We start from the raw sequence: 23,033 nt of genomic DNA on the forward strand, positions 1-23,033 counted from the left end.
TTGAAGGTTGAGAAGACTGCCTAATATTCACAGGTCTAGTGGCTACTGGAATGAGTACATTTGGGAGAATGCCCGTGAACTTTACCGAAGCCTTTGGCCCTACGAATGCATCCACTGCCCTTGGGATTACAGCTCGGACGACTTGAATCAATTTTATGCTGAATGGAGAGAGAAATACATGAAACTCTCACCCAGAAAGGCTTCCAGGAACAAGTACCAGAGCCGCGTCCTCAGGCGCATCGTGAAGCAAGGCCCGCCGAAGATAACGGCCGGATCAAATAACTCTCGTTCTAGTGGTATATCAGCAGTCTCCACTGTTCGGTTTGAAGCACTACGGAACAGAATTGCTTGTTGCGTAACTAGCTGCGACCACGAGAAATGCCGTCCGGACTCCTTGAAGTGGCGCGATTTCCCGGGGGTTCGATTTCGGCTCATTGATGTGCGTCAACGATGTGTCGTAGATGCTCATGATGACCCACCTTTTACTGTTCTGTCATATGTTTGGGGCAACGTGGAACAAGCTAAGCTCACGACTGCGAACGCTCGAGAGCTGTCTCGCCCACAAGGTCTCAATCTGGTGTGGAACCAAATCCCAACTACAGTCCGAGACGCCATGATCACCTGTGAACAGCTCGGAGAAATCTACCTATGGGTAGATGCGCTCTGCATTTTGCAAGACTCTGCCCGTGATAGGAAGCTCCAGATTCTGCGAATGCGGTCCATCTATTCTTCGGCTAAGTTCACGATTGTGGCAGTATCTGCAAAGCACGCTGACGAGGGTTTCGAAGTGCAGCGAAGCGCGGCTGTTTCGTCAGAGTGCAACTCTATCGACGATCTTAATACGCTCTTGGCAGAATCATCCTGGGGTAGTCGAGGCTGGTGTTACCAAGAACAAGTATTATCTCATCGAGCAGTTCTTTTCACTTGCAAGGGAATTTTCTTTCAGTGTCAGAAGGCCACATATCACTTGGACGGTACAGTACTATCGAAGACAAGTTACACGTCAAAACTTAGCGGCAACCAGTTCCACGGACTAGGCAGTCTCTTACATATTCCGCAGGGGGAAAGCCTCGAATGCTTTCTTGCTGCCGTAGAAGCCTACTCAAAGCGAAGCTTCACTTATGCAAAAGACAAGATCTCAGCATTTCAGGGCGTCTTCCACAGGCAGGAGGGCGTAATGGACGGGAAGCGGTCGATGTTCCACTTCGGCCTGCCAACGTGTGCTTTCGACCAGACTTTCTGCTGGCGGACAGCCGAACATAACCCCCATCTACGAAATCCGAATTTCCCTAGTTGGTCCTGGCTTGGCTGGGATGATGTAGTCTCCTTCGATAGAGTCCTCATTCGCATAGCTCGCACAAGTCAGATTCTTGGAGGCGATCGCCCACGAGACTTGAGGAATCGATCAACGACGCATCCTATTTATCAGCTCCGGCAGCCAGTGCCAGAGCTGTCGGAGTTTCCTGCAAGCGATGGCTTTGGATTCCCCACAAGCACAGGTTCCGGAATGTTTGTAGATCTTGGTTGGCCTTCCATGTCAATCACCACGAGCTCAGCATATCTTTGTATTTCGGCACGCCCGCAACAAATCCGAAATCGCAACGGTCTATACGCCGTATTCCCAACCATTTGCAGCCAAAGCAACGCAACTCAAAGGGCCAACTTGTCATGGCACCACGAAGTGGCCACTTTTGATACCACCACACGTCAAGCGGGTCAGCAAAACGTGTCATACGACATCCGTGACCATGACAGACATCAAGGATGTGAAGCAGATACACCACTGGGTCACATATGGTTAGATCTCAACTGGCGTGACAGTCAACCCGAGTTTCGCGTTATGAAGTTTATTGCTCTTGGTGGCCACTTGGAATCTGAAGGGTCCGGCAACTGGCAAATCACCATGTTAATGTGTCTTTTGGAAGTGGCTACAGAATCTCATTGGGAACGATTCCAAATTATGGATTGCTCGATTCAACAGAGTTACTGGCTCAAGATTAGTGGATCTTGGGACATGTTGTACATCCAGTAGTTCGGAAGCTTCTGAGAGCCCGTCGGCTTTCACCAAAGCTACTTTTGACGGCATGATCTTGCGCACAAGGTATGCATAGCCTGGAATCATCTCAATCTGATGAGGCCGCCACTTCGAGAATACTCAAGACACGGGACGATAAAAAGACTGATAATGAGTCTCTCAGAAACGAGAAATTGAAGGGATGCAACCTCCGCGAAACTGAATGATTACGTTGTGTGACGACGTCTACCATGTAAATCCAAGGAAGCTACTGTAGAAGGAGTGTCATCACCTTGACATTACCTATCTACATGTATCAGAAGACGTTTGTCATCTGCCTGTTCAAGTCCAAACCAGACTTTTGTTCCTCAGCATATACAGCAGGTCTTTCATCTCCGTTGAGAGGATATGGGTTTAACTACTAATAAAGTTTGCCCACATCATAGGTCCGTTTCTGGGTGCCGCCAATTTCACCGCTCAATCCCATCCAGCAATCACAACTGTAATCTTTCCAATAAGGGGCATACCAATGCAAGCGCAGGACCAGAGCTCAAACTGTGAATGCCGATGTGATGTGATCGAACAACTCTCGTTATGCCATAATGAGTGCTTCCATCGCGTAATGGATCTCCGAAACAAGAAACCTAAGCAGAGTCCTGCCCGCGATGTGGCGGTCTTTTCGCTCAGAGAACCATTATTTCCCATGCTCCAACCTTTTCGGTCTGCTCAGGAATAGTCTGCAACTTCCGTGTCGTCTTAGGTTTCCTGCTCGAACCCGACGATATTACGTCCGCACTCTCAGCCGGAGTGGTCGTCGGTTGTCGAGAATCGCCGTCGTCTGAATAGGGACTTTCGCTCCTCGTGCGATCCGTCGACGACGGACCAACGTTGCTGCTGGAGCCCGCCTGGTTGAGAGTCCCTCCCATTTTGGCGGGTGAAGAAAGCCTCTCATACCACTTGACCGGTGATATCTCCGTAGCTGAAGGGGATGTCCGACAATCAGTGGGTGACGGGTCCCTACTGTTGGATCCGCTTGAGCTGCGGGTACTTGAACGACCTCTCTCGTCGAAGGGATTGATGAATACTCCCATGGTGGTGTTCTTTCGAAGAACGTTAGAGTTCACCTCTTCGAGTTCTATCTCTTCCCATCTGTCGAGCTCCATTCCTTCCCTGGGCTCTCCGCTGATGTAACGACTCAGGGCTCTGCTGGTCGTGTTCATGCGTCGATAGAGATTGGCCAACCAATCGCCGACGTCGAAGCCGCATTTAGAGGATATAATCAAGAGGAGAGACAGGGGCCAGAGGATCAAGGTAGCAGGAAGCCACAAGAGCAGCAAGACCTTGTGTTGCAGTCTTTTATCGGAGCTCTCGTACCATCTAGGGAAGAAACGGCACCTATTGAGGAAGGCGTAGAAGACAAGGGCCGAAATAGTGTAGACCACACATGCCGCCGCTATGATTATGGTGTTCCGGAAGTTGCAATCGTCGTCCCGGATGCCGGCGCTGAGGCCGGCAACAGGAGCGGAAGTAGTAGGAGCCATCTTTGTTAGGCTGAGGAAGGAATACTTGTGTTGTTTGATGAAAGTGGTTGTGGTAACTTCAGGTCTCAGTGACTGGGTGTGGTTTGTTTTGTATTCCTAATGAGATAATCGTAAGAGAGAGTTTAGTGGCGAGGAGTGATGTCGAGAACGATGTGTTCAAGCACAATGCTGGCCAGGCTGGGACAAACGAGAAGGGTTCATATAGGGTAGAACATGTCTATCTACGATTGCGTTCCAACGACCTAGGGTCAGGGCTCACGGTTTAATCGGAGATAGGTAGTCTATCCGTTGGTGTCGTGAAGTTAGACTATACCTCTGTGGTCAACATCCGCTTTGTATGGCAAATGCTGGAAGCCGCAACCTTGCTATGATTCACCTGGAAAGTTCACTACTCCCGATTAAACTTTCAGGAACAGGAATTTACCGTCTTTTGAGGCAATGACGGCGGTGGTGCTGGATTGTGTAAGGGGCATTCTGTCTCTATCCCCTCGTGAAGTCCGGCCAGGTCAGTTGAAAGTAAGCCCCAAAGGTGTACACAATAGATGTGTCAGTGTGGAAGAGATTTCTTCGTGCATCTGGCAACGCTATGCAGACGGTAGGTGATCAATGGCGTGGGGAAGGGGGGCTGGGAGGTAACGTGAAGAGGACTGGAACGAAGCAATGTCAAACCTCTCCCGAAGGAAATCTGAAGAAGGTGAAGGCTCTTCATGGTTGGCCATGCTCGTCAGAATGCTTGAGACTATACGCTGATATTGCAGGCTGTTCTGACACGATTCGATTGATGTGAGTCATAAAAGGATCTCACGATGGGCAACTTATGATGTCCAGTTCGAGTTCAAATTGAGCCATAAGCGCTTGCATGGACTGAAGATGTATCACAGCACTCACAACAACAAAAAAACTATTTCAATGACTTTCAATTCACTACACTTGCAATTCTCGATAATGAATATAGTTAACTTGCTCATGGTCACTAGATGATGTAACCACGATGCCATGAGCAACCCCTTAGCCAGACATGAAGAGTCCAACCCCTACCGCTGGACAGCAGGAGCATACGACTTCTGCTCAACCATCCTAGCCTTATACATCCTCCACACCTCGGCCGCCGCCGCCTCATTCTCAATCGCCACAATCTCTGACGCAGTCAGCCTCTGTCCGAGCAACGGCTTCTTCTCAGAAATCTCAGAGTTCCCCTTACATTGATTCTCCTGAGCGCGGTTGCCAGCAGAGCAGACGGCACGGGGAGCAATTTCCTGATCAACGCCTCCAGTGGTTGTGAGGCTCTTGAAGTCATGGCAGACGGCGGCCGCAAAGTTGTACACCACAAAGACAGGCCAGAAAGCGACGATGAAGACGGCGATCTGAATGCGGATGAGTTTGTCGATGGCCTCAGCGGAAAGACACGGCTCCCACCACCAGCCGCCGGAATCATCATCCGAGAACGTCTGTGCAGCGGCATACGCCTCGGCAGCGCTGTCCGTCTTGTCCTTCCCCTCTATCGGTCCTGCAAAAACGAGACCGACATAGGTCGAATAACAGAAATAGAGAGCACCGTGGAGGAGATATACCGCCGCCGCGATGGTGTTAAAGACGTCGGGGTCCAAGACGTATTGCTCCGAGGGCTCGCGGATGACGTTACAGAAGGTGTAGGCGCCGAAGGTGACCAAGAAGACGGCCCAGATTACGACGAGGACGATGGCTGTGGCATCGAAGCAGGTGAGGGGTTCAGAGTCCTCGTCGGTGGTGGTTCCCTGGGGTGGCGAGGGCAGCTGCTTTTCCTCGTCGTAGTTCATCTCGCGGCCAGATTGTTCGCCGGAGGCTTTGACGATGTGGAGGTAGTCAGTGTAGAAGGAGTTGACGTTCTTGATGGGACGGGACGTAGCCGCCCGGATTGAAGCCATTGCAGTTGCCATTGTGTGAGATTGTGACGGGTTATACTTTGTAAGTACTGATTAGAGAAGTCAGGCGAAAGAAATTATTCTTGCTGCTGGCTGCTAATAGAGCGAAGCTACGTCTGATGGATGTGGGATGCTGGACTGAAGAGTAGAAGACCATCATATCGAGGATTTGGATGCGATGTTTAGTATCCCACGACGAAAGAATCGGAGAAAGACTTCAGCACAATCTCGAGGACCTCTATAGCAACATACGCTACCAACGCATTGTGAAAAGTCAATACGAAACAGACATCAAGAGACCGTTGGAAACAGAAACCTTGCTGGGACGGAATGCCACCGTCCCATATTATGTCTATAGTATTATACAGTACTGGTACAGGATATCAGGCGATGGTGATCGCAAAAATTTCCCCTCAACTCCATGGAAAGCTCAACATGACATCGTGATGCCACGAGTAAGAAAAAAGTATGTGCGTGAATCGAAACGACGGCTCCTAAAAGCCCCCAAAGCAGCCCCCAAAATCAACCTGGAACCGAAAAGCCCTCCCCCATAAAACCCTTCCAATGATGCTACACCTTTCCAGCCAGTGCCCTTAATCTACATCATCGAGGCTGGTGTCGGAAGTGTTGCCCGTGTCACCCTCGCTGACCTTCCACGATGCCATCTCCGCTACCGGCACCCGCCCTCTCAGCCACCGCAGGGTAGCGTCCGTACCCCGTTCAAGAACGTTCCACCTAGGAACTCTGAAGCGATTGCCAGCGACCTCTAGACGCTTGAGCCCGCCAGTGCCACCTAGAAGGCCAAGTCTCGGGTTCAAGTGTGCAATGTCGTTATTACCAGCATCGACAACCTCCATGCCCTTGATGGTGTCTGGGTCGAGCTCGATCAAGTGGTTGTTTGCTGCCAAAAGGACGACGAGCCTGGGGAAAACTGAGCGCAAGTCAGGCGGAAGAGCAGTGATGCGATTCAACGAAACGTCCATCTTTTCTAGCTGCGGGGCAACCAAGTGCGTGGTCAACGGCGAAAGGCTGGTGATGTGGTTGCTGACGAGGTTCAGCTCACGCAGGGCCGGCAAGTCAAGCTCCTCTGTCAAATAAGATTCGCCGACCAGTTGGTTATGCGCAAGAGACAGGGCGGCAAGAGAATCGGCGAAGAAAGACAGTGAATTCGGGAAGCAGGTGAAAAGGTTGTGATGCAACTGGATCTCAATGACCTTGTTGTCGGCCGCGACCTTGGAACACACCACAGGATGCAACGAAGCTGATTTGGTATTTGATCGGTCCAGAACACCTTGCTTGACAGGCCATGTCTCATTGGCTAGCGTCTGCGAACGCGCTCGTGCCGGCGATGTCGGCGAAGAGGTGGGAGGGGTAGCGAAGTCGTCCTCGTCCGAGTGGTTATCGCGAACTGTAGCTTCGACTGTAGGTGCGGGAGTAGTGTCTGGTTGGATGCTATGGGGTTCGTCGAGGTGTGCCTCGTCGGGTACAGCGGTATCCTCCTCCTTGAAGGGCGGAGGCGGCTCAAGCCTGCCGGCGAGGACTTCCTTCAACTCTTCTGTGGTGGCAGAAACAAACTTCTTGTCACGCAACGGGTTGCCAGCGAGCCGAATCATGGTCAAGTTATCCATCCTGCTAATCTCGGGTGGTACCACGCGAATGTCATTGGCAGAAAAGTCAACATGCCTAAGCTTCTCAAGAGCGGTGAAACCATTGGGAAACTCGGAAATAGCGTTCTCGTCGGCGTTCAGGGTCATGAGGCTGCACCAAGAGCTGACATCGGGTAGCTCTTGTATGCGGTTCATCGAGATGATGAGTTGATGGACGACAGGCAGGTTGATGACTGATCCTGAAGGTACCAAGCGTGTCAACTGGTTACAGGAAAGGTCGAGCATCTGAAGGGTTGGGAGGGACTCGGCCCCATCTTCAATCAGCGTTCCCGTGAGCTTGTTCTTCTTCACCAGCAGTTCCGTCAGTGGGAGCTTGGACAGACTCGCAAAAGGCAGGGATTCGAAGCTGTTCTCGCTCAAGTTAAGAACGCGCAGCCTCGATAGACTTTCGATGCCAGGTGGAAGCGATGATACGTTGTTTCCGTGAAGGTCGAAGATCTCGAGGTTCTCGAGGTTCGAGAAGATGGGATCGAGGGGTCCGTAAAGAAGATTATTGGCGAGCTTCAAGTCTCGGAGGGCCTTGACCTGGGTGATGACTTCGAGGCAGTTATTTGCGAGGCGATTTTGCGACTGCTTTTATTAGTCAAAGTTGACACTCAGGGTCGCGTGTGTAGGCTTACCAAGTTGAGCGATGTGAGCAAAGGAAGCTGTCTCAATCCCATTGGCAAAGAGATTAGCGAATTGCCGTGCAAGTCCATCGCCTCTAAGCCGCCAAAGATGTTGCCGTTCGAGTCCTCATCCTGTGCCATCTCCTCTGCTGTGACATCTGGGAAGATGGAGTCATCGATAGTCTCCAGCTCGTTATCCGCAGCTACGAAGCGAGTCAGATCGACAGTCTCAGCCCATGAGCCATCGTAAGTGCCCATGGACTCTGAATCGTACATCTTGAGAACCTCGACCGGGATCTTCTTGAGGCCCATGGCCGCGATGTTGAGTCTGCCACTGCTGCGGGCAGTGCCGAGTCGCTGCTGAATAACCTTCTTCTGAGAGTTCTCCGATCTCCTGGTGTTGAAAGGGTCTTGCGTGACAGCGATGCCAAAGTCGAACCCGTCGTCCTGTGGGATGATGGGTGGCTCAGGCTGGACTGACGCAGAAGAGTCCGCAACCGGCGCTGCGCTTGGAGCTGACGTTGCCTCCGCAGCTTGTCGGTCTGCAGCGCGCTTGGCTGCCCGGGCCTTGGCAATTTGTTCTCGCAGAGCGTTGGAGGACTTTGCCGCAGCATTTTCTCCAGATTCTTCAGCATCTTTTGAAGCAGCAGGAGGTGGAGCACCAATCTTAGACGGTCCAGGCCTTCGTAGAGATCCATAAGACTTGGACGGCGTCAATTTCTTGGGCTGCGGCGAAGCAACAGACGCCGTTGGAGCTGGCTGGGCCATTGTTGGCAGGGAAGGCTTTTTGTAGAGTCCTTGAAGCGAGGCGCGGGGCTTGAGAGGGCGAGCAGCAAGCGTTTTTGCTCCAGCTTTGGGTGGTGGTGCCATAATGCCAGTTGGTCTCGTTGGGCTGGGACTTTGGGTGACTGGTATCGCCGATGTAGTCGACGGTCCGGAAGGTGACGACTGCGGTGTAGCTCTCAGCGATGGTGCTCGTAGGGAACGAATGCTAGATACACGGCGAGCCGGGGTGCCCTCAATGACGCCAAGAGGTCGGTACGCGTTCGCAGCCGGTCGAGTGTTGGCAAATGGGTTCTCTTCAGCACCAGAGCTCGAGCCTGGTCTGCTGTGCCGGGACGTGGGCCGCACGGAGCCATCGGAGGTGTAGCTTGAGCCAGGTCTCGAGTGGCCGCTGCCGGCGCGTGAGCGGGGCCGCATAGTGCCATCTGGGTCGAAGAATGTGGACGTCTTCTTGCTTAGAGAAGGAGAAGATTGTAGTTGCTGAAGGGTCTCGATGGTTCGTTCGGAAAGGGATGGACGAGGTCTGAATGGTGTCGTTCTCAGCGTGTCAAAGTCTGGAAGATCAGGCTCGGCATCATCATCGGCGACTTGTGGGCTGCTCGTGTCTTTGGTCAGGGTGATCGGATCGCCCAGACGACTTGAGCTTGGGGTAGCGACATTGTCCTCGGACGGGCTTCGCGTAACGCTTGTCGAACGAGGAGTGAATGACCGTTGGGGTTCTTCTGGGGGTGTAGGGGGTTTCTGGATTATCGATTCTTTTGGTTGCAGTCGAGGCACGCTTCGGGAAGATCTCAGCGTAGCAGCGGGAGCTCTCAGTTCTGTCTTTCTCGTGGTTGGAGGCTGAATTTCGCGTTTCGGTCTCGTAGGAAGGCTGCGAGGCTCCGTTTGCTTGAGAGCAGCGGCTGAGGCCAATTGGTCTCGTGAAGCAGCTGGGCGGAGGCGAGGATTCCGTATACTCGAGTTCAGGCCTTCTCGCGATGGAGATGGTCGAACAGCGGGGGCTGGAGCTGGAGCTGGAGCTGCTGTTCTTGGAAGAGGCAGACGGGACATGCGAGGAATCCCACTAGGCCTCCCAGGTGCCTGCTTCTCGTCCATTCTGGCGGATATGGTATGTGTTCTACAGCTCTGAGAGCATGGAGAAGGTCGGAAAGGTGCTTCCTGAACGCTCTGGAGCGTGGAATAAGAAGAAGTTTGGGGGAATAATTCCTGTGGAAATATCGAAGTTTGCGCACTGACGGTCGGCAATGGTCTAGCGTTACTTTGGCGCGTGGGAAGCTGCTCCGTTTGCTCCTAAACGGGTCGGGAACTAACGAAGGTAATTTCAAGTTGGGATGACGCAACGTCGCGGTTTCTCGTGTGCCAACCGGGCAGATTGACGTTCGAGTAGCAGCTGTAGATGGTCGAGTTTGAGTCAGCTTTTCGAATCGCGTTTGTAGTTTGCGCGCACACACAACCGAGAAGACAGAGAAAGAAGAGGAAGCAAACAATGGCAAGCCGCAAACCTACCACAATGTCCTCTCTCCCGTCGCAACGGACATTGGATGGACCCTCTCTGGGACCTCTGGGACCTGGGGCCTTGTCAGGCGAGAGTGATGAATCGGAAATCTGCAAGAGAACAGACAATAACGAGCAGGGGGGTGAATTCTTGGGATCGACAAGGATGGTCGATTTGCCCAATTTCCCGGCACGAGGAACGACGTTCCCGGCGCCTGCTTCCCCGGCCAATTGCAGCCATCGCAGCATCTTCGGCTGCTGACGTAATGACCCCCTTCCGCACTGTTTTGGGCCTCGCTTAATTCTAGCGCCAACAGGTCAGCAACGGTTCCTGCATGTCTCGACTTTGTTTCTCCCAAAATCTCCACTGTCGATTGAGGGGCAGAAATTCATAATCAAGCCAAAGGACCAGGGGAAAACGAGCTGAAAGAGGGACGGCGTGTTTCCTGCTGATGCCCAACGTTGATAAGGCTCATATGAGATGTGTAAATCGTGAAGGTGAGAGGATGGGCGAGCTGCCCTCAGGTAGTGGTGAGGTAGGATAGAAGAATGAAAATTGGCCTACCTCTCTTTTCTTTCCCTCCTTTTTTTTGTGGATTTATTTCTTTTGATGTTTTTTTGGCTTTTCATCGGTTATCTCTCGATCTGTAGGGTCGTCACCCCGCGGAAGGATATCTGCTTAATCGAAAGTCAGTCTCTTGAACTCTGATGAAACCTGAGATGAGGGAAGAAGCCAGTTTCAAAGCATCTGCGGCAGTCGGCAAGCCCAGACGAACGAACCCGGACAACCAGGGAAGCCCCTGGTCCCTTCAGTCTGGAGTTGACGCCGTCCAGTGACAGCAGCTCTTTCGTCTCGTCCCTAAAATGCTTCAGGGATGGCTGGGACTCTCCCCCGCGCAGTGTTATCGGAACATTTGAGATGGCTGTTCAGATCTTGGGTCGACAGTTCGATCCGTGGTCCAGCATTGTCTGCCTTCGTCCCGAGTTGCGACGTTGGGCATCATCTGGCTTACCAGATCGACCAAGTGGATGACGCAAGGGATCAAAGTGAAGAGGCACGAGTGAGATGACTTACAGATCCTTCCGCCGCCCTGCCCCCCGGCCTCATACCCGGCCGGGGGCTCCGGGCTCGGGCTAGTGGTCGTAGCCCGCTTCGCCGGGGCGAAGCCACATCATCGTCGGCTGCTTGGCCACAAGCCAGGCGTCCCTCGTATTGTACGCCCGAGAACGGAGGTCTCGGCGCATAACACACCGGTTGCAGGTGCGCGAATTCGCGCGGGCACCATCGTGGTCGAAGAAGTAAGGGGCCAAGAGCCACTTGCCGCAGGTACCGCACCAGCGCAGGTCGCCCACCGTCCCAGGACGTCCTCCAAGAGTTCTCTCGGTGCTCAGGAACAGAGGGTCTGTCGGAAGCCAGGGTGCCCAGCCAGGCAGACCCCAAGAAGGGCCAATGAGGACCCTCTCAGTGGCCCAGAAACCGGGCGGGAGGACGGCTGGGCGGTTGGTGATATCGATGAAGATTCTCACCGGACCGCGGGCGACCGCAGGTTCATAGGGGAACTCTCGGGGTAGACCGTAGAGGAAAAACTGCCCAATGATTTCATTCCAGTAACAGATTTGGTCGCCTGACCTCCTGGCTAGATCAAACTGCCAGTGCAGCGTTATATGATGAAGTCGACCGTCAACGACGGTGAACAGGTCTGGGATCTGTATCGATGAAATTTAGCCTCAAGTCATCACTTGAAGTATATCTCACTCACTGGACGGTAGCTCATCTTGAGAGTTCCGATGACGCTGCTCTGATATGTTGTACTTGAGGTTGCCGACAGACTGTTGGATGAGCACAGAAGGTCCTTGAGATGGGTGGTAGAAGGTGGAAGGAAAGGCGAGCTTTTGACAACCAAGAAAGAAAGTTGCACTTGTAGGAGAGATCAAAGGCCTCCAGTTGTTTGGATCATTCTTTTCACCCGGGACAGCACTTGATTCACTGGGTGTGGTTTTCATCCGGCTGGGCAGTTGGCACCACGCCCCTCGTCCCTTGTGGCTGCCTAAGCATCGTCTCTTCATAGGACGAAACCAATGACCGGGTGAATCGACATGCGGAGATGAGGTTCATCCGTTTGTCCATCGCCCTTGTCAGGGAGGAATCGTCCCAAAAAGCTGACATCTGAGAAAAAAAAGAATCAAGTGGTTGGATGGCTATCAAGAGGTATATCAAAAGACTTGGGACATTGGGGATGATTCGATGAGGGGGCCAAGGACAGAAGGCTTTCATGGAATTCAAGCAGTTGTGACTCAAAAGATTGAAAGCGGAAGGCTGGCTTCAGTAGATTTTACATCCAGTAAACATAAGATTGAAGGATTAAAGGATTATACACGAGGGATACCCCAAGGGGCCGAGGCAGCTATGGATAAAAGTTTGGAGCTTGTCGGCCGAAGCTTCGAGGGACAAGGGCCGTATCGCTGACAGGCCTAGAAGTTTCTGCTATAATGGCAGGCCTGCTTCAAAGGAGCCGAGTCATAATGAAGAAGCAGGGCACTTCGTTGAGATTGCAGGGCAATGACAGGCCGATGTATGGGTATTATAGAGAAGAGAGCCAGACATCGTCACTCAGATTCCATCGGCCTTGCCGAAGTTTATCAGGTTCGTGAGGCTTTTGGCCAATGGGGTATTGTGCAGTGCTGATAGTATGCTGGCAGTGCCAGACAGATCTAGGAGTATGAAGCGGACCTGTTAGAAGGGCAGTGCTGGTGATAGGTAGAGTCTATCTTGATGACTTGTCATCAGCGGCGCGATAGTTCGACATCACTAGTGGAGGAGATTTGCTTCAAGGTTTCAGAAAGAAGACGAGTATGCTCATTGAATTTCATAGGGGTATCATAGACGATCAGGCAAAGCCCTGTCTAGTTACGTTTGCGTCAGACTGCTTCCTCCTTTCGTAAAGAGCAAAACTCCATCATAACATCGCAATGTTCCGAACCAAAGAAAAAATAGCGTGTGAAGCAGCGGCCCATGCCTAGGCACGCATTAGACATTATCACGCTGTAAGAGACAACATGAAGTTTCCATCACGGATCGGCCGGAGCTTCCCGCTTCTTGCGCAACAACTATCCCGCGTGGGATGACAGCTTTAGGCACGAAGACCTCTTTCGAGGTACAGCGAACCCAGGAGCAGAAATCGGTTCCACTACAATTGAACATCCCGCCGTTGGCGAGAGCAGCTGTCTCTGGCGACAATGTGTGCAGGATGATCGCTGTGGGGAGTGTAGGCGGTCTTGCAGGTTCGAGATCAGAGTCGATCGGATGAACTTCGTGATAGGAAATGAAGTAAAGAGAAAACGTCGCATCAAGGGTATGGCGAGGAGCAGATGATCTTCGTAAAGCGTTCGGGAAGGGACCGTGGTATGATCGTGACTTCGTCAGTTGCTTGGGCTTCGGCTAGGATCGACCAAAGAATAAGGGAATGCGCATTTTCAAGGTCTAGCAACAGGGGGTCAGTGACAATGAACAACGAGGCTTTAGTTGCGGCGTTTTCGGAGGCCATCCCAGGACTGTCGCTTACCTCGGCTCACAGAAGCGGGATCGCAGTGTCCAGCGTCTTCCGGCTTTTTATTGAATGCGTGACCGCTCAGCTCGAACCGAAAGCAGGAAGGCTGCCGGACTGAAGCTGCGGGACACCGTTCCTCACAACCACGGAGCTGGTTCCGGAGGGCGTTCGCTCGCCGGGAGACGTGATGCTCAGGGGGCTGGTGTACGGGATCTGTGCCGCGGCCATAAGGCGCTGCGTATGCTCGTACATGGAGAGGGTGTAAGCGTCCATGCTGCCCGAGAACTGCCGGGTAGTCGAGGTAGACGAAGTCGAGGTCGACGAGTTCGTGGTAGTCGAAGCGGGACGGGGGATTTGCGAAGACATCTTGGGAAGTTTATTCTGCAAGTTTAAACCGTTTAAGGGCTGCGTGCGACTCAAGTCAGATCGCGATGAGAAAGTGTCCCTGGATAAGGTATTTATAAATGCAGATCTCCTTTTCCCGCAAAACCCCGTGGCTGCGGACTGCCCGTGTGTGTGCTACTTGACTTGAGACCCAGCCCGCCCCGGCCTCACCCTTTTCAATGATCACTCCACTGCCAGATTGAAACCTTGTCCAACTTTCCAGTCTCCAGGGACCTCAGAAAAACCTGATCCGGCGCTGGAAAGGATGGGGTGGTGAGCAGCGCCCAATAACCGCATGCATGTTCCCTGTCTAGTGTCACGCGGGGACCCTCAGGTGAAGGGGGAAAACCAGGCCGTCTGGCGTCGTTCCCCCTCCTTCAGGTCTGGTCTTCATTTGCGTTCCCGCCCTCTTGTCTCTCTTTCTCGCGTCTTCGCCCTGGAAATCTGGCCTGTCAAGTGTCCGGCAATTACTGTCAGGGTCCATTGCTATCTTCCCTCGGGCCCTAAAGTCCTTAAACCGTTGGAATGATCGCCGTAATACCTTAATTGTGGCTGTATTCGTCCCATGTATCCAATCAGTGACCCTTATTCTCGTCTCTGGTGCCTTGGACCCCTCTTTCCCCGGGCACATGAAGGATGGCGAAGCCACACTGGCCAATGCTAATTGTCATGCTAAAGACCAGTCGCTTCAGAAGAGCAGCCCGGAGAGCGCGACTTTGCTCACTTTCTTGCGGAGCCACGACAACCACGACAGTCAATGCCTGGCAGCTCTCAAAGAACAAGCGGGGGTTATTGAGATTTCACTGTTGTTAATGAGCAAGGGGCCATGTGACGGCCACGATGTCATCGTCATGCTCACGTCACCACTCTTCTATTCAACACAACCATACATTGTGTTCAGTCTGTCGGGCGTACCCATACCTCGGGAGCTGGATATTGGTAGATAAGAATCATCACAACATGGCATTCAAGCAGCTAAAAAAGAAGCTGAAAAAGCCATGGAGCCAACATCAGCCGTGAGTGGTGATGTTTCTCCTTCTGCTGTTTGTGGTCAGGACAATTAGTTGGACAGCGGACCATTTCCTCCTGGAGGCCGCCGCGCAGTAGGAAGAACAGCTCCGACGCTTGTTCGGCAGGGTCCCGGCTAGATCGGATCTCCTCACCATCAGCTGCAGGTTTATTGAACCCCTGGACGACGGCTCGCTCACGGGCCAACGGAGCCAGCCCCGTCCCGCCTCACCATCCACATCCAGAGTCAAGAAGAACTGCGTACTCCGATTTTGGCGCCCTTGTACGACAGGACTTTCACAAAGCGTCAGACATTAGACGCGTCTAGGCCGGAGTAGAATTTCCTATGTGAAAGAGCATCTCGGACTTGCATGTGGTGACGCCCATGACAAGTTGCCAACTGTCCCTAGTCGCGGCGCCAGAATTAATGCTGGCAAGTGTCCCACAAAGGAAATAAGCGGGCTGAGCCACCAACGCAAGCCACTTTGGCCGGAGTTGGAAGAGAGAACCAGTGCGGTGTGAGACACACGACCCAGTTACGGAAACTTGTTCGCGTGACTTTCGTTATCAGAGATGGGAATTACATTTCACCATTGGATCAAGTCATTATACGCAGTAATATCATACAACCCCGAGTCCAGTTACTAAGGGTGTCAATCGTGCCCACTGACTGTGGTGGAGCAGGTTCTGTGGCTGAGAATGTGGGCAGTTTGGATGGGAGCGCTGTATACGTCATAGCCATAGCCATGTTGGAAAGTAGGTTGCGATCTGTTGAAGGGCCGTCTCGAGAACAAGAAAGACTCAGCAAATACCAGGTTGTTAACGTAACATTATGCCCGACTTTATGTTGTGTCTTCGCCCTGTTTTCGATGGCATTCACTCGTATGCCCTGCAAGAGCCCAGCTATGGCAACGGTAGATATTGCCTGTTTGGAATATCTCAATGATACTGCCTTGACTGAATGGGTCAAAAGACTGTCTCTGCCGGAAACACTGGTGGTATGCAGCATGAATCACCCGAAGCCATGAACTCAAATGTATTGTTGCGACACATTTGTTCTTTCGCTGGAAACCAATATTGGTTGATGTTCATGTACGTTCATGTTCGATGTTCTTAGGCACCAACAATCCGAGCCACGGTTGACTGCCCAATTAGGGGTTGCGGCAGATCACTGCACATCATGGAAGGAAGCACCCTGAACACAGTGTTACAAGATTCGGGAAGCCCTGTCTCTTCTTCAGAAAAGATCAAGGGCTGTTTGAATCCAGATAACTTGATTCGTCGATCGAAGCAGCCTCGGGAACCTGGCATCCGTGGGGATACCCGAGCAAGGAATCGACACCAGAAACCTGTTCTTCGTCAACAACTGGCCTGATTTCTTCCCACGGTCCGTAATCAACGCACTTCCCTGCTACTTTACTTGTGTATTCATCCAAGCGTTTGCTATTCCAACTTCTTGGTAATTGGACCTCGTATCCGCCGAGCTACCTGAACACTGCCTTAAGGTATTGTGAAGCAACATTTCTAGAGCCCAGAGGGGCCATGAGCTCTTCGAAACGAGAGGCATTCCACCCGGCCTAACTGTCATGTGATACGAATCTTTTCGTTAGCAATTCTCCCCCCAAATCTTGAACAAAAACCCTCATCGACGCAGGCTGCAGAAAATTTGTGAACAATCGTCCCGAGATCGCCAGTATGAGATCACTGCTTACTTGGGCTCACAGCTTGCAGCAAGCTCCACAAGACTCACGGTGTGCCATACTATCTATAGAACAAGATACAGTCAGGGGTAAATTTGAGTTCAATGGGAACGCCGAATGACGACTCAAGTGGTGATCTTCCAGAAGGTGGTCACTTGGAGGGAACAGGAAGCTTTCACACATTTTGCTAGCATATGAAGATGAATTTCAGAGTGAATTACATCTTGAAGCAGTGTGTTGCAGCCGCTCATGAAGGCAAAAAACAATCCAGGGAGTCTTCGTGAAAACCTGATGAGTCCTCGGTCGGTCCACTTTCGTGGGGCTCACCCAGTTTCTTAAATCGCTGATCATCCCCGTTTCGTTGATATGCAAATACGACCAAATGCCTTGAGCCAGCGGATTTCGTGGGGTCCATTGGCCACCTTACCGTGTATTCATTGCGAGTGAGTCTTGCTTTGGGGCACGATTCAGTGTTTCGTTACCCCTGGAGACCTTGCCTTGACACTAGACATTCTTGATTGCTTTAGAAATTCTGAGCAATGCCATCTTTCGGCCACCAATGATTCATCGGAATCTCTGCTCATGCTCCTTCAGGAAACTGCTTGTCAAACATGACTCCGACGAACACCATCAAAACCGCAGCATATGCAAGAGTAGACGCGAAGACTTGATCAAGTTGATCAACACACCCGACAATGAGAAATCCAAAAGCAAAAGTAAACGCCGTAGCAACTCCGAGGTTAAGATACAAATCTCGTTGAAGTACTAGCAGCCACATAGGGCCGACAAGGAAAGCCCCTCCAACCACTGCGCCCATAATCTTCCACCAAAAGTTGCGACGAAGCACTGCCTTAGCCGATGCGTTCCTTGTCCCGCCAAGAGGCTCGGGGTTCTCTTCACTACCCCAGGGCCCAGTCGGTAGAGCATGGAGCTTCATGGACTCGTATGTCATTCGCGGCGGATCGGCGAAGTCTCTAGCTCCTACCCTGTTCTTTCGCATCACCTTGTCGAGAACGTAGCTATCTTGGTAGCGTTCACTCGACGCGACGAAGAAGTCGAATGGTTGCTGAGAGGCTTTTGTCATGTACTCATAGTCTTGTACAGCTTGAGCTTCTATTTGTTAGTAATGTACCGAAGTCCGCGCCCCTGATCTGATGAAGGCTGAACGCGGGATGGACGGAGCGCTTTCTCTAGATTGCTTACTGTATTCTCTAAGCAGACTTGCTAGGAGTTTGCCATCTTTTGCGATGGCTTCTGGTCCCATTGCATTACCCCGGACTTGCATCTCGACTGCCTTATCAACGAGGCCGACTTGCAGAGCTCGTAGATGCATGCGCTGCATCTCGGCAATATTGACGCGGTACCCCCAATCACCCATTTGCAATTTGTTGAGCAGACGGTAAATGGTATGCAAGACTGGCGGCTTCCTAGACACCAGCCTTACGAAATTCTTTGCGTGGAGTTTGGCAGCAATGTCCCATGCAAATTCGCTGTTAAGCTCAGTCTCGTCCATGTCGTCTCTTGAGAGCCGCGGAGCATTAATGGGACTATCGGGCATCTTCTCAGACGGCTCATGTGTTTTTTGCGCGGCTTCTAGGATAGTGTTGATTGCGTCTTGGATCTCTTTGGCCTCTTCGTTCCGCGTGATTGGCGCATTGCCCTGGGCTATCGGTGGCTGCATGATCGCTCGACTCTGGAGGAAGCCTGCTAGACCCCTATGCTGTTTTGGCAAAGAATCCCTCCTGGAACCTCAAGGCTACATGTAGGGATCGCACGAAGCCTTCCAAAGATAGAGTTGGGCTTGCAGGAACTTGACGTGACAACAACGAACAACTCAAAGGAGGGGGTGGGGGGGGCTCCAAACGATGAAAGAACTAGCAAGCTGCTTCTTAGTCTCAACTTTTAGAAAAATGCTTGTTTACTTCCACATTGCCACAAACCTCGCCCTCATGGGAGTATAGGTCAAGGTTTGAGGATCCCTTGTGGTTTAAGGAGACGTCGCTCGCAGCGGGTGTGTACTTTAGCTCTTGAAGCTGAGATGCCCGCAGGATCTTCGTGGTGACACCGGTGTTGGTACAGCGCCACAAAACGCCATGGCGAGGACTAACTGCCGTAGTGTTGAATCTAGCCTCTGATCATCCAACACGCGTGCCTCAGATGTTTGCACGGCTGGAGAAAAACCTACACCATTCACTGCGAGTGCAGCAAACGCCATGCCAAACCATTCAGAAGCTGAGGATGCATTCCGGCAGTAGGCATGCATTGGTGTCAGTGCAAGATGTTACTACGTGCCTCGATCACAACATTAAACAGGGTCCTGGGTGACCTCGAAGCTCAGGATAGGGCGGTTTTGTGTTAATGAGAACTAGCATAAAAGCGATTTAGTAGGGACAAGGGAGCATCCCGCGCCTCTGATAGGCACATGGATTCAAAGGCTAGCAGAGACCAGCAACGACGGTTTGAAAGTTCCAACGCAATGATCGCCCACTATCAAGTCAAGCTGAGTCTTAGTGTGGTGTTTTGCTTTTGCCACGTTCCTAAATCCTCAGCCGTAGCTCATGAAATTGTCGCCTCACCCATAGATTGTCATGTGCCGCGGCGGCTGAAGCACTTTAATTGAACATGCTCCGCCGCCTTGAAAGTTAAGGGTCTGATTTGACTTACCGCGGGTTCCTTCTCGTTCTGCCAGGACATCAACTCTACCTCAGTTATCAAAAGATCTTCAATGTTTGGTGATTCCCGTAGGGCTCTGTGTTACATGACCCTTGAAGCCTGAACCGAAATCATCCGCATCGCAACTTGTCCTAGTAGGTTGGTATTGACAGCTGTTAATAACTGGGGTTGTGATGAACAACCAAAGCTTCCAAAGCTAATTCTCACCCAGGCCGAAGAAGAATGGGATTCCTCGAATCGAGATGGTCTCCAGTCAAAGTAGTGTTTGAGAGCCACAAGTCGCCCGGCAAAGGCGGGAAATTCCTCCTCAGCTACGATTCAGAAAGACACTGCGAATCTCAAGTCAGGTTTCTTAATGGCCATAAAAGCGTCACAGCGAAGGCAGCGGAGAGGTTGATGGGAGATCGGACAGTCTGGCAGATTACCGTGGACGGCCTCCAAGTACAAGAAATCCAATCGCCGACCTCTGGTGACGGCGTAACGGAATATCGTCTTACTGTCCCAAATTCAGATGCAGCGCGTAGAGCGAAGCAGTGCCTGGGACTTCCAGATACAAGGGTAGAATGCAGTGAAGACTCGGTCCGGTGGCTGGTCATCGTTAAGTCTACCTTTACGGAAGTGGAATTGGATAGACTTGCATTCTCGGATGTTGAACGGGCCCAAGTTTCGGTAGTCATGGGGCCGAGAAAACCGAGATCTGTGCCCAAACCAGACTCTCGTATCGACGAAGAGAGTAACAGGGCTCTGCCTGAAGCTTCCGTTCCTGGACCAACTGCGTCCGTAGATGAATCCGACAAGCCAAAGAAAACAGGAGCGGCTAGAGCTTTCTTGAAACGTTTTGGCTTTTAATCCATGTAGAGGGTTAGGACCCAGACATTAGTTCCTATCGTTGGAATATTCCCATGAAACAAGTACTTATACCATTAATTCCAAAATGCGTGTTAAACTGAACAGAATTGGGGTCATTTAAGAAAGGCGTCTGAAGCAGAAGCGAGCTGGTAGGTATCGACGTCCGGGTCTTCGTACTGCGTGACATATTCCATCAAGACAAACGTGCAGTAGCAAAGCTGTATGTGTAGTAGCAAAGCTGTATCTATGTGATGTAACGCGCCCTTAGGATTCTTACGTGCTGGATTGAGCGACGGTTTCTTTGGAGTATCGACGCGAAGGGTCTGGACCGGGCCAAGATACGCCGGAGGAAGCGTCGAAGCACACCCCGCTTCCCGTTGCAACGAAGGGCGAATTCTCCGTTACTTTGCTCTTCCTGGAGATAGGCCCCATACGGGACAAAAGATCTAGCTCGCAACGTGGGACAAGGTAGTAATATCTGACTAGAACTAAGAGGCGATTTATCGACTCGACAGCGTATTATAACCTCTGCGACTCCATGTGGTAGTATTTACTCATAAATAGGCTAGAAAGGTTTCTTCGGACTGAGGTACAGGGTAGTACTCTTTGTTGGTATGGGTGATGTGGAGGTAAAGCACCACAATGAGAGCCAAACCACGAATCCTAGGTAAGTTTCCTGTCAATGATTACCTGAGCCTGGGATGTTCGGGCTCTAAGCAAACCGCAGTCATGAAGGGGCTTTGAAAGATCAAGACCGAGTCATTGCCAACAATTGCAACATCGCTTACCTCGAGTTCCCCATGGGGAATGCCTCTGAACTATCCGCGCCCGAGTAGTGCGGCATGCCGAATGATCCGACTTCTACTTACTTAGTAGGCACTGGAGCGGGTCGTCAAGCTCCTCACTCTAACTTGACTTGGACATATCTGTGTCGAAGGATCATCGCTTATTGGTAGCTGCATACGAAGACTCGTGTTCTAGGCTTCTGTTTAAGGAAGCGCACAAATCAAGATGTCCGATCCTGTCTCCTAACTTATACAAGTAGTTGTCAGACTGAGCCGTATGCGGGGAATTTGACAAGGGCGACTAAGTAGGTGGTATTAGAATCCTTCATCTGCTGTGGCGCGAAGTCTATCATCGCTTGTCAGTCGGTGATCTTGGGACTTTTCAAGGTCCAGAAGGATTCAAACGCGTAGCCGCGAGCAACTTGTTGATCCTCGAGAAGCCAAGAAATCGAATGCCATTCGCGGAATCTTTTGACAGAAGTTGAATTCGGATTGAATAAGACAGCGTGGTTGGCGCGCCTAGCTTTCATTAACATCGATGGAAGAAAGTCTAGATATCCATGGCAGGTGGAATATAATCCGGAAGGCCTAGAAGCATAAAGCACAATTAAAACAGCGAAAAAAAACTATAAATGTTCACTTTTCCCACGCTTCAACTGCTTTTATATCTCGTATCTAAAAAGCCAGTCAATCGATCTTCTAATCATCTTGTCCAACTTCGGTCTGTGAGTATCGAAGCGTCTCAAACTAAGCCTCTGGTGTGTAAGACTAACGAGACCAGCACAAACCTTTGCACATTCAACTTCTCAACCAATTCCAGCCACAATGAAGTTCACCGCATTCATCATCACTGCTCTGGCAGCTGCTTGTGTCTCGGCCACCCCAATCGCCGAAGCCGAAGCTCCTGCGTTGACCTTCAGAGGTGAACAGTTGGAGGCTCGCGCGTATTGGTGCACTGCTTGCAAGAACGGAAAGCAAACCTGCTGCACCGCCACCCAGTGCAGCTCTGGCTACCCGTGCTAAGCGATGAGATTGGAACGACACCAGCCGAATCTATGTCGAATGGGACAAGCTTGAAGGCTCTGTGTGCCACTGTATGACACCAAGTGGGCAAGTCTATGGCCGTTCTACCATCTTGCGCAATGGGCGGAATGGCTTGAGACGGAATCGCATAGCTTTCATGGGTCTCATAGGCGGTCATCGAAATATTTAGTTGAATCTACTTGCTAAGGACGGTGACCTACTTTATCATCGAACTTGTTCTGTAATCTTGGATTTTTCAATGTGTGTCTTCTTACTTCTTGTAAGTGTGGGTCAATGCGATTAGTGCTCGACACCTCATTTCAAAGCAGAGCCATGGTCTGCACTCCTGTTCGGCTCTGCCCTGGCCGATGCGCACTCTCATTTTTCCCGCAAAGTTGCTTCCCAACTACTCCATTTCTGAGCAAGTACTTGTTGTGCCTTGTGGCTTTTAGTGAAGTACTGAATCTATCTCTAGTTGATCTCTTGGAGATACGGGCGTAGCTCCCGAAATCGCAGCGGATCTATCGAAGTTATCAACTATCCGAGTTCCGCTGACAGGTTGCTGACGAGTTGCGGACCACGTTTGCAGTGGGTTCAATACTATCCCCAATCCCCGTTCCCTCCGATCATCAAGCGGGCACTCAGGGGAAAAAGAGTTGTTTAGCAGCATCCGATTGCTGATCGACAGGTCCAGGTGGAGGGCGCGGCAGGGAGTTGACTCGCAAACCCATAGCAGAGACGTTTAACCCCTCCAACTCACCAATGACGCCCATCTCTCAACTGGAGAACTGCCGATGTCAACGTTGAATAGTGTGGGGTTCTGCCCACCAATTTCCGATGAAAGGCGAACCGTGCAACGTCTTGTTTCCTGTTCGGGCAGTGCAGAGTCGCGATGTTAGTGGACCATCGGTCCATTGAAGGATGTCATTCAGGAGTCGGGATTGCTAGGATGTCGAAAAATTGCGAAGAAGCCCCCCGACTTCCGGAGGACTTCCGTGATATAATTCTAAAGTCTCTCCTGATGCTGTTGAAGGAACAGTTGCCAAGCCACTTTC

At 51.5% G+C, this 23,033-nt stretch overlaps 9 protein-coding genes across 9 annotated transcripts; 3 read left to right on the top strand and 6 right to left on the bottom strand.

Moving 5' to 3' along the window:
- Nucleotides 1-461: 461 nt before the first annotated feature.
- Nucleotides 462-617, top strand: CTAM01_10112 (uncharacterized protein; the record flags this gene model as incomplete). Its single annotated transcript, XM_060526128.1, has 1 exon — nt 462-617. One exon carries the CDS (start codon nt 462-464, stop codon nt 615-617), a length of 156 nt encoding a protein of 51 aa, XP_060379263.1.
- A 95-nt stretch (nt 618-712) lies between these two features.
- On the top strand, nt 713-2,032 carry CTAM01_10113 (uncharacterized protein; the record flags this gene model as incomplete). The annotated part of the gene is made up of 2 exons (XM_060526129.1): nt 713-1,015; nt 1,235-2,032. The coding sequence occupies 2 exons, from the start codon at nt 713-715 to the stop codon at nt 2,030-2,032; spliced, it is 1,101 nt and encodes a 366-aa protein (XP_060379264.1).
- Nucleotides 2,033-2,697: 665 nt separating this feature from the next.
- On the bottom strand, nt 2,698-3,555 carry CTAM01_10114 (uncharacterized protein; the record flags this gene model as incomplete). Its single annotated transcript, XM_060526130.1, has 1 exon — nt 2,698-3,555. One exon carries the CDS (start codon nt 3,553-3,555, stop codon nt 2,698-2,700), a length of 858 nt encoding a protein of 285 aa, XP_060379265.1.
- Nucleotides 3,556-4,589: 1,034 nt separating this feature from the next.
- CTAM01_10115 (uncharacterized protein) lies at nt 4,590-5,471 on the bottom strand (the record flags this gene model as incomplete). Its single annotated transcript, XM_060526131.1, has 1 exon — nt 4,590-5,471. One exon carries the CDS (start codon nt 5,469-5,471, stop codon nt 4,590-4,592), a length of 882 nt encoding a protein of 293 aa, XP_060379266.1.
- Nucleotides 5,472-6,049: 578 nt separating this feature from the next.
- On the bottom strand, nt 6,050-9,609 carry CTAM01_10116 (leucine Rich Repeat family protein; the record flags this gene model as incomplete). The annotated part of the gene is made up of 2 exons (XM_060526132.1): nt 6,050-7,693; nt 7,744-9,609. 2 exons carry the CDS (start codon nt 9,607-9,609, stop codon nt 6,050-6,052), a joined length of 3,510 nt encoding a protein of 1,169 aa, XP_060379267.1.
- Nucleotides 9,610-11,142: 1,533 nt separating this feature from the next.
- Nucleotides 11,143-11,783, bottom strand: CTAM01_10117 (uncharacterized protein; the record flags this gene model as incomplete). Its single annotated transcript, XM_060526133.1, has 2 exons — nt 11,143-11,715; nt 11,769-11,783. The coding sequence occupies 2 exons, from the start codon at nt 11,781-11,783 to the stop codon at nt 11,143-11,145; spliced, it is 588 nt and encodes a 195-aa protein (XP_060379268.1).
- Nucleotides 11,784-13,355: 1,572 nt separating this feature from the next.
- On the bottom strand, nt 13,356-13,922 carry CTAM01_10118 (uncharacterized protein; the record flags this gene model as incomplete). Its single annotated transcript, XM_060526134.1, has 2 exons — nt 13,356-13,489; nt 13,649-13,922. The coding sequence occupies 2 exons, from the start codon at nt 13,920-13,922 to the stop codon at nt 13,356-13,358; spliced, it is 408 nt and encodes a 135-aa protein (XP_060379269.1).
- Nucleotides 13,923-17,228: 3,306 nt separating this feature from the next.
- CTAM01_10119 (uncharacterized protein) lies at nt 17,229-18,329 on the bottom strand (the record flags this gene model as incomplete). Its single annotated transcript, XM_060526135.1, has 2 exons — nt 17,229-17,758; nt 17,852-18,329. 2 exons carry the CDS (start codon nt 18,327-18,329, stop codon nt 17,229-17,231), a joined length of 1,008 nt encoding a protein of 335 aa, XP_060379270.1.
- Nucleotides 18,330-19,543: 1,214 nt separating this feature from the next.
- Nucleotides 19,544-20,170, top strand: CTAM01_10120 (uncharacterized protein; the record flags this gene model as incomplete). The annotated part of the gene is made up of 1 exon (XM_060526136.1): nt 19,544-20,170. The coding sequence occupies one exon, from the start codon at nt 19,544-19,546 to the stop codon at nt 20,168-20,170; it is 627 nt and encodes a 208-aa protein (XP_060379271.1).
- Nucleotides 20,171-23,033: the final 2,863 nt, after the last annotated feature.

The sequence above is a fragment of the Colletotrichum tamarilloi genome (genome assembly GCF_030869305.1).
Source record: "Colletotrichum tamarilloi strain Tom-12 chromosome Unknown Scaffold_44.1, whole genome shotgun sequence".
In the NCBI taxonomy this organism is placed as follows: Eukaryota; Fungi; Ascomycota; class Sordariomycetes; order Glomerellales; family Glomerellaceae; genus Colletotrichum; species Colletotrichum tamarilloi.